The sequence below is a fragment of the Nansenia antarctica genome, assembly GCF_963989245.1.
Source record: "Nansenia antarctica genome assembly, chromosome: 13".
Lineage (NCBI taxonomy): Eukaryota > Metazoa > Chordata > Actinopteri > Argentiniformes > Microstomatidae > Nansenia > Nansenia antarctica.
The window spans coordinates 5,261,013-5,270,821 of record NC_137683.1 but is presented as its reverse complement, the minus strand read 5'-3'; the positions used below and the strand labels follow the sequence as shown (position 1 = coordinate 5,270,821).

Genomic DNA, 9,809 nt, shown 5'->3' with positions numbered 1-9,809 from the left:
TTAGTCTCATTAAGAAAATGTTCTCATAGAAAACCAAAAACACTGAATTGTTGTGTAGCTTCGTGTATCAAAGCAACAGTAAAAACAATAAAAATCATAATAGATTTGTGAAAGACAGCGTTTGTGTTCTTGCATTTTACAATTTCACACTTTCACACATGTTCTCTTACAGATAGACAAGGTCCTGTCCTGAGTGTGTCTCCTGCATGGTGGCTGAATGTTGGAGACTCATAGGGCTTTCACACCGGCAGTTCCGAACGCCGGTTCGCGTTCGCGTGCCGAAACCTCCGAACGTTGGCGCTGTCTGGCAAACGAGCCCGCGTTCATACCAGTGTATCATTCGCCAGACAGCGCCAACGTTCGGCCTAACAGTGACTCTGAGCTGTGAGGTTGGAGACTCGTCTACAGGCTGGAGATTCTACTGGTACAGAAATGTGTACGATGGACAGAGTTACTCCCCAGAGCTGCTACCAGACAGCGAGCGTGGGGCTGGAGGCTCCTACTCTGTCAGCCCTGTTGGTCTGAATCACACAGGGGTGTATTCATGTAGAGCTGGGAGAGGAGAACCAGTCTATTATACAGACTACAGCTATAAGTTCCTCTGGGTAGCAGGTGAGTTAAGCCTGTCAATAATTGCTGGAAAATGATAATTCTTTGAATTTGGAGTCATTATTGCAATGCAAAATAGAACACGTGTAGTGCATTTGGACCTTTTCAGTTGGTTTGGTATATTTTGGGGTACTTTTTTTCTTCAAGTGGAACCTTTTACCTTTACTTTGCATTGTGGTAGGCAAGAAAACTGTTTCTGTTCTTGTTCAGGCAAAGATGGACTTTACATTTTCCACAGTAGACATGGGAGAAGTGATTTCCGGTGCAGTGCTTGTGCTCTCTGTCGAGTTTCCCATGTTGGGAAAACATCAATGCCATCCTTCCTCACATCAGGAAGCACTCTGGAGGTCAGAGATTTTGCTTCTGGAGAGGATAGTGGTCTGCCGATTTTGTTGTTTCCTCTACTCATGAGAGAAGTGCACATCTTTTATTGTTAACCATCTCACAATGACGGTATTTTCCTGGTTTACTCTGAAATCCAGTGACCCACTTCCTTTCTCCTTCATGGTCATCCATCATGTTGCAGCATTTTACCCTGTTCATTCGGACGGTGAAATAGTTGCCTGCAAAATCCATGTGTTTTTTTTCCTGCTGGAAGGATTGAAGTCATATTCAGGACAACATCTCCAGTAGCACCAACATCAGATTTCTCTTTTTCAGGATTTTCTGCACCTTGACAGAAAATCGAAAATCTTATCAAGATCGTAAAGGTAGCAACGTTATCCAGCACGTCCCCACATCTTGAACTCCCATTTCTAAGGTTTTTCTGGCATGTAGGCACATAGGTGAGATTTCCCCTTGAATGGAATCATGATTTCATCAACTGCATGAACTTCCTCAAGAGGTATGCAAAGGAATTGTTGTCGTAGTTTTTGCAACTTGTCCTGAAACTGAATCAGTGTAAGCAATTTCAGGAATCGATCTTGAGACATCACATCAGACACTGAGGGGTGCCATGTCTCCATCTCCTAGTAGGCTCGTACATTGGGCATCTGTACTAACCCCATGTGCATGTACATACCCAGTACCTGCTCAATTTTCTTTTGCAGTTGTGTTGTGTTGATTGATTTTCCGTCTGTACACTGTACAAGTTTGTCTGTTCTGCAGTTCCCTGTAGCATTTCATCAGTAACAAACTGTTTGAAGTCTTCCTCACCACATTCATATTCAATGTTGTCTGGAGGTTCAAATTGTACTTTTCTCCAACGATATCCCTTCCTTTTTAGTCTTCTTCCTGTTACCCCTTGTTGCTTTCTTTGTTGTGTTGCTGTGGTCTCCTTACCCCTGTGTTGTTGTTGTTGTTGTTGTTGTTGCTTTCTTTGTTGTGTTGCTGTGGTCTCCTTACCCCTGTGTTGTTGTTGTTGTTGCTGCTTTCTTTGTTGTGTTGCTGTGGTCTCCTTACCCCTGTGTTGTTGTTGTTGTTGTTGCTGCTTTCTTTGTTGTGTTGCTGTGGTCTCCTTACCCCTGTGTTGTTGTTGTTGTTGCTGCTTTCTTTGTTGTGTTGCTGTGGTCTCCTTACCCCTGTGTTGTTGTTGTTGTTGCTGCTTTCTTTGTTGTGTTGCTGTGGTCTCCTTACCCCTGTGTTGTTGTTGTTGTTGTTGTTGTTGTTGTTGTTGCTGCTTTCTTTGTTGTGTTGCTGTGGTCTCCTTACCCCTGTGTTGTTGTTGTTGTTGTTGCTGCTTTCTTTGTTGTGTTGCTGTGGTCTCCTTACCCCTGTGTTGTTGTTGTTGTTGCTGCTTTCTTTGTTGTGTTGCTGTGGCCTCCTTACCCCTGTGTTGTTGTTGTTGTTGTTGTTGTTGTTGCTGCTGCTTTTTTTGTTGTGTTGCTGTGGTCTCCTTACCCCTGTGTTGTTGTTGTTGTTGTTGTTGTTGCTGCTTTCTTTGTTGTGTTGCTGTGGTCTCCTTACCCCTGTGTTGTTGTTGTTGTTGTTGCTGCTTTCTTTGTTGTGTTGCTGTGGTCTCCTTACCCCTGTGTTGTTGTTGTTGTTGTTGGGTCCTCTTCTTCTTTTGAGTTCATCTCACTTTCATCTTTTAGATAATAGCTGCAGTATCAACTTTGCTACACACTTTCTGACGTGATTTTTACAATAAAATACATCATGAAATATAAAGTATTTATGATACGAGTATGATAAGAGTATTTTATTGCTTCAAAGAAGTATACTCATGTTGGATATCAGTAAGAATATCATTTGATATTTGACCTTTGCCAAATTAGCAAAGACCTTTGCCAAATTAGCAAAGAATGTGGACAGAAAAACGTTCTGGGCTTGTTTACTATTGTTACTTAGAAATCCCATTACATCATAAAAATGCGCTCCTTATCCTGGAGACCATGTTGTATGCAATTAGATATCTGTATTCTGCCATCCAGTGGATTTTCATGGTACTGCATTCAACTGTTCACCCATATTGAGGTCCCAAAAACCCATGTATCACCTATGATACGTGAGGCGTTTGAAGCACTGTTTCAACTCTGAACTTTGACTCTGTCTCAATCTCAACTTTGACCCCCCTCTGTCTGTGTCTCTCTCTTCCCCCTCTCCCTCCCTCCCCCTCTCTCTGTATCCCTCTCTCTCTCTCTTTCTCTCCTTCACTCTCTCTCTCTCTCTCTCTCTCTCTCTCTCCTCTCTCTCTCTCTCTCTCTCTCTCTCTCTCTCTCTCTCTCTCTCTCTCTCTCTCTCTCTCCCAGGCGTCTCTCCTCCAGCCTCTCTGACCATCAGTCACAACACATCTCAGTTCTTTGAGGGTGAGTCTGTGTCAGTGAGCTGCGAGGTGGAGGGGAACTCTGAGGGATGGAGAGTGATGAGCTCCACAGAGCAATTCAGGCTGTCAGAGTGTCTCTCTGATGAATCATCAACTGACCCATGCCTAACCCCCCCCTCTGTATCCTACTATGACACTGGAGTGTACTGGTGTGAGTCTGGGTCAGGAGAGTACAGCAATGCTGTCAACATCACAGTGGCTTGTAAGTTATTCTCAGTTCTACAGCAGTTTGGTGTCTCTTAAGGGCTCTGCACACAGCGTGCGATTTCTGTTGCACGTCAACGTTCCATTTTGAAGTTTGAATGGAAGTCTATGAGAGCATCGCATTTACCCGCACACGGCCCCGATTTTAATCGCACGGCGAACATTCGATTCCATTCATTTTGAATGGGACAAAGCACACGGCGTGCGAGTTTTGTCGCACTGCTTTGTCCCATTCAAAATGAATGGAATCGAATGTTCGCCGTGCGATTAAAATCGGGGCCGTGTGCGGGTAAATGCGATGCTCTCATAGACTTCCATTCAAACTTCAAAATGGAACGTTGACGTGCAACAGAAATCGCACGCTGTGTGCAGAGCCCTTTAGTCTCATTAAGAAAATGTTCATATAGAAAATCTAAAACATTGGATTGTTGTGTACCTCTGTTAATCAAAGAAAGAGAAAAAACTTTAACAATCATAATAATTTTAAAAATAATTTTGCCATTTAGCAGACGCTTTTAATCCAAAGCGACTTACAATTACGAATTACAGGGACATTCTATATGTGCTCTATATGTGCGTGGATCAAGGACTTCCTGACCGACCGCCCCCAGAGGGTGCGGGTGGGCCCCCACACCTCCACAGCCCTCAGCCTCAGCACTGGGTCCCCCCAGGGCTGCGTGCTAAGCCCCATCCTCTACAACCTCTACACCCACGACTTCACCCCCGTCCACCCCAGCAACTACATCGTAAAGTTTGCAGACGACACCACCGTGGTGGGATGTATCTCGGGGGGGGACGAGGCGGCGTACAGGGATGAGGTAGAGCAACTGAGCAAGCTGTGCAAGGTTAACAACCTGCTGCTAAACAAGTCAAAGACCCAGGAATTCATCGTAGACTTCAGGAGGAAAAAGTCCGAGATCCAGCCCCTGCTCATCGACGGAGAGAGCGTGGAGAGAGTCTCAACCCTCCGATTCCTGGGACATCACATGCGGGATGACCTGGCCTGGAAGGACAACACAAAAGGCACCATCAAGAGGGCACAACAGCGGCTATACACCCTGAGATGCCTCAGGAAAGAACACAACAAGCAGGAGATACTGGTGGCCTTCTACCACGGCGCAGTGGAGAGCATCCTCACCTACGGCATCTGCAACTGGTTCCACAGCTGCACAACAGCGGAGAGAAACGCGCTACAGAGAGTCGTGAGAACAGCACAGAAGATCACCGGCGCCCCCCTCCCCTCTCTGGAGGAGCTGTACAACACACGCTGTCTCAGGAGGGCCTCCAAGATCTCCAGGGACCCGACCCACCCTGGGCACGTACACTTTGTCAGGCTGCCCTCGAACAGGAGGTACAGGACCCCGGCCGCTAAGACAAACAGACTGAAGGACTGCTTCTACCACAGGGCCGTCAAGGCCCTGAACACAGAAAAGGCCTAAGTTCTGGGCCCAGGACAGTCCGGACGGATTGTATGGCAGCTAGTGCTGAGGCACAAACATGTACATTTTCAAGCCTGCAAACTGTGACACTTTAAAATAACGTGAAAAAATACTTTTGTGCAATATGACAACCCTAGTTGACTATCTGTGCAGTATAGTACAGTGGATTGTGTACATAGCCTTTATTGATGTAAACCAGCTCCTTACCTTCTTGTGATTTTATGCTTTTATGCTTTTTCTAAAATGTGTTTTTTTTTCCCTTTCCTAACACCAGGGGAGCCACCCCTCCTAAATTTCGTTGTTTGGTACCTGTACTGTAGCAATGACAAATAAAGTCCATTCCATTCCATTCCATTCCATTCCCCCTGGAGTAACTGAGGGCTAAGTGCCTTACTCAAGGGCACACTAGTAGTGGTGTGGTTTCAGGCGGGATTTGAACTCACAACCTTCCGATCACAAGTCCAACTCACTATCCACTAGACCACCACTACCTCCCATAATAGATTTGTCAAAGACAGCGTTTGTGTTCTTGCACTTTACAAATTCACTCTTTGACATCTGTTCTCTGACAGGGAAACCCTCTCCTGTCCTGAGTGTGTCTCCTGCATGGTGGCTGAATGTTGGAGACTCAGTGACTCTGAGCTGTGAGGTTGGAGACTCGTCTACAGGTTGGAGATTCTACTGGTACAGAGATGTGTATGGTAGAGATGTGTATGATGGACAGAGTTACACCAGAGAGCTGCTACCAGACAGCGAGCGTGGGGCTGGAGGCTCTTACTCTGTCAGCCCTGTTGGTCTGAATCACACAGGGGTGTATTCATGGAGAGCTGGGAGAAGAGACCCAGTCTATTATACAGACTCCAGCTCTCAGCTCCTCTGGGTAGTAGGTGAGTTATGGCGCTTTTCCCAGGCTGGCCCGGTTTATTATCCTTTTTCCACTGCCAAAGGTACCCGTGCCATTTCTGGTACCCGTGCCGAACAAGAACTAAAATAGTTATTGTTCGCGATGGGTAGCGAAAGGTACTTTTTTGCCAGGCTGCGTGTGACGTGTGACGCTGCACACCGTTGATTGGTCAATGGAAATCGTCATCCCATGTTCATAGATTTCTTCGCTAACCGCCATCTTTAAATACCACAACAGATTTCGCTCTAGGAAAATGTCACTTACTGTTTCTGTAATAACTTATTAATAAAGATTAGAAAAGTTATGCTAACCATCGTACTATCTTAGTTTAATGTCATTTCAATGCATCATAGAACTTTTATTTACAACAAGCATAACAAAAAAAATCGCTATTATGGCGATGTGCTATGCTGTTCCTCAGTCCAGCTGCAGTCAAATGCCGGTAGATTCGCGTCTTGCTCCCTTTAACATGTCGGCGTTTCCCTGGTTGCGAGATCTAAACTATTAGAACTGAAAGCGGCAGGTAACAGGCACGTAACATCCATATGCTGTATATATAAATAAATACATTTGACTACCAGCAAGACACCGGAGCACTCTCATCTATAACAAACGTGGAGATTGTATGAGCCCCGCGTCAGTCAGCCTTTCCGTAGAAATACATCGCTCCGTTATATATCTAACGTTATATGTTTTAAGGCTGTTCTGTGCATGATAGTGCTGCATTATGTTGATCCATCTATATCGATCTATTCTTGCCAATTCCTTATTACCAGTGGAAAGGGGGAAGGCTTAAACACTTTGAATGGAATTCAATGGAGGAAGCATGATACTCGCTCAGAGTTCATCTCGCTTTCCCCCCCGTTGATGTATTAAACAATCTAAGCAATCTAATCAGAGCAGTTGTTATTATGTAATATTATTGATGGATGTGCCTTTTTTGATGGAGAGCAGTGAGCGCAGGGCTGCCAAGTTTCACCAAAAGTTTGGAGTGAGATTTTTTGGCGGTGGAGCGACCCAAAACTGTGCACGTTTTGGCAGCGGCGGCCCCTCTCTCCCACCCAATTATTTGAGCTAGTTTCCTGCAATTTTACATGTTGTTCATTATAAACCAGCACAAGAAATGAAAATAATTAACATTTTATGAAACAAGAAAAAAATTCAGACAATATATCATGTTTATGAAATCTTAATAAACAAATACAGTAGCCTACAGATTCTAAAAGAAAAATGGGCCCCATCAACATGACTCAGCCCCTTGGTCAGCAGCAGAAAGACCCTTGGTCATCATCTTATATACAGTGCATTGCTCATAGATGGCTATCATGTTATACAGTACATACCAGGGTTTTTCCTGGGTCAGAATGAGGGCTTTGGTGGTTGATCTTGTGCGAGCGCAGCGCGCCCAACATTTGTTTGTATTTGTATTGTAAATTGTAATTATTATTAATTATTATTATTAATGTACCTGGTTATGTTACAGTAGAGAAACAAAAAACAGTTACCAAAAAAACCTGAGTATTTACTAGCTAAGATTGACAAAAGATTGGCGTGGTGCAACCGAAATTAGTAAACAACTAGTTTGAAACTTGCTAGTAACAACTAGGGGTTTAGTAACTACTAAATGCCTGCATTTATAATGACTTACGCCAAATTGGTGCAACCAGTCCAGTAGGCTACCAGATACGATGTTGTAATGTATGCACATAATTTGCTACCACGGTTGCCAGACGGAATTGACAATGTCCAGCCCAACCGGTCTAAAAGCTGCCGTGGCATCTTTCTGCACAAGCGTTATCTTGAGTCTGCAATCGAAGCGGCAGGCGAGCGCTGATGGAAGAACCTGTGTTCACTCGAGCTGCAAGAATGTAGCAAGCAGTGGTTGCCAGGTCCAGTGTGACCAAAAGTAGCCCAATCTGGCAACACTGCTTGCTACGTTCTTGCAGCTCGAGTGAACACAGGTTCTTCCATCAGCGCTCGCCTGCCGCTTCGATTGCAGACTCAAGTTAACGCGCGTGCAGAAAGATGCCACGAAACTCATGTCCGGTAGCTTTCTTTCAAGGAATTTCAAAAAATAAAAGTCCCGTAAAACAATTGTTATTTCTCGCCGTGAGAAATAGAGATGCGGCGTGAGAGCGGGAGAACTGGTTGAAATGCGTGTCTCACAGCGATTGCGTGAGACTTGGCATTTATGAGTGAGCGGATGACTGGATGTGAGCATGTATTTGAAATGCCGATAGATTCGCGTCTTGCTCCGAAACCAGAGCTGGGAGCTGCCGGCAGCAGACAAGATTTTACAGCGTTCATTCAAACTATCGTAATTCATGAACTATATGCCAATCTAAAAAATTCAAACAGTTTCTGAAAGCAGAGAAGTTGCACTTTTTGAACAGTTGAACTTTTTTAGGCTTATTACGGTAGTTAACCAACAAGAAAAGCACAGTGCTCAACGTGTCAGGAGAAATAAAAATAGAATCGTGTCGCATTTCATGTCGGCATTTCCTTAGAACTGAAAGCGGCAAGTAACAGGCACTTAACGTTACATGTTGTAAGGCTGATCTGTGCACGATAGTGCTGCATTTTGACATAATTCTTATCGCATTTCCCCCCGCTGATCTGTATAGCGGGGGGAATCTTATGACACGTAACTCCTCCTACAGCCCCGGGTCGGTCCTGTATAGTGGAAAACGTCTCGTACCTGGAACTTTTCAAAAGCGTCCCGAGGCGAGCCGTGCTGACCCGTGCCGTGCCGGTCAATGGAAAAGCGCCATTACTGATGTACTGTTTCAACTCTGAACTATGAACCTATTTCAGTCTGACCTTTGAACCCTCTCTGTCACTCTCTCTGTCTTTATGTGTCTCTCTCCCCCTCACACCCTCTCTCTCTCTTTCTCTTTCTTTCTCTCTCTTTCTCCCCCTCCATTTTCCTCCCCCTCTCGCTCTTTCCATTCCTCTCCTCGCCTCTCCCTTTTCTCTCTGTCTCAATCAATCTTCCTGTCTCCCTGCCTCTCCCTGTCTCTTTCTCTCTGACTCCCCCTCTCTCTCACTGTCTCCCCCCCCTCACTCCCCATCTCTCACTCTCTTTCTACCTCTCTCAAACTCTCTCTCTATCTATCACCCTCTCTCTTCCTTCTCTCTCTTCTCTCTCTTTTCTCTCTCTCTTCCCTTTCTCTCTCTCTCTGTCTCTCTCTCTCCCAGACCTCTCTCTCCCAGACCTCCTCCTCCAGCCTCTCTGACCGTCAGTTCCAACAGATCTCAGTTCTTTTGATGAGGTGAGTCTGTCTCAGTGAGCTGTGAGGTGGAGGGGAACTCTACTGGATGGAGAGTGATGATGTCCACAGGAGATCTCCCACTGTCAGAGTGTCCCTCTGATGAATCATCAACTGGACCCACCTGCACCATCCCCTCTGTATCCATCTCTGACAGTGGAGTGTTCTGGTGTGAGTCTGGGTCAGGAGGAGTACAGCAATGCTGTCAACATCACAGTGACTGGTAAGTTATTCTCAGTTCTACAGTAGTTTGGTGTCTTTTAGTCTCATTAACAACTACAAGTGTGACGCTGTTTCACCTACTTTCAGCGCCGCCACTCTTTACAGTGATGCAGGAGAGAGGAGGGGAGAGAGAGGAGGAGGCAGGAGGAGGAGGAGAGGAGAGAGGAGAGAGGAGAGGAGAGGAGAGGAGAGGAGGGGAGAGGAGAGGAGAGAGGAGAGGAAAGGAGAGGAGGAGAGAGGAGAGGAGAGGAGAGGAGAGGAGAGGAGAGGAAAGGAGAGGAGGGGAGAGGAGAGAGGAGAGGAAAGGAGAGGAGAGGAGAGGAGAGGAGAGAAGGAGAAGAGGAGAGGAGAGGAGAGGAGAGGAGAGGACGGGAGAGGAGAGGAGAGGAGAGGAAAGG

At 45.7% G+C, this 9,809-nt stretch overlaps 1 protein-coding gene across 1 annotated transcript in view; it reads right to left on the bottom strand.

The window, feature by feature from the left end:
• Positions 1 to 467: 467 nt before the first annotated feature.
• LOC308169103 (transcription initiation factor TFIID subunit 1-like) overlaps positions 468 to 9,809 on the bottom strand; it is a gene marked incomplete at both ends in the record, with an annotated part of 45,122 nt that continues 35,780 nt past the window's right edge. The window contains 2 exons of the mRNA XM_080543746.1: positions 468 to 521; positions 1,850 to 2,611. Of these exons, the coding sequence (XP_080399872.1) occupies positions 468 to 521; positions 1,850 to 2,611 (816 nt within the window). The remainder of the gene's footprint in view (positions 522 to 1,849; positions 2,612 to 9,809) is intronic.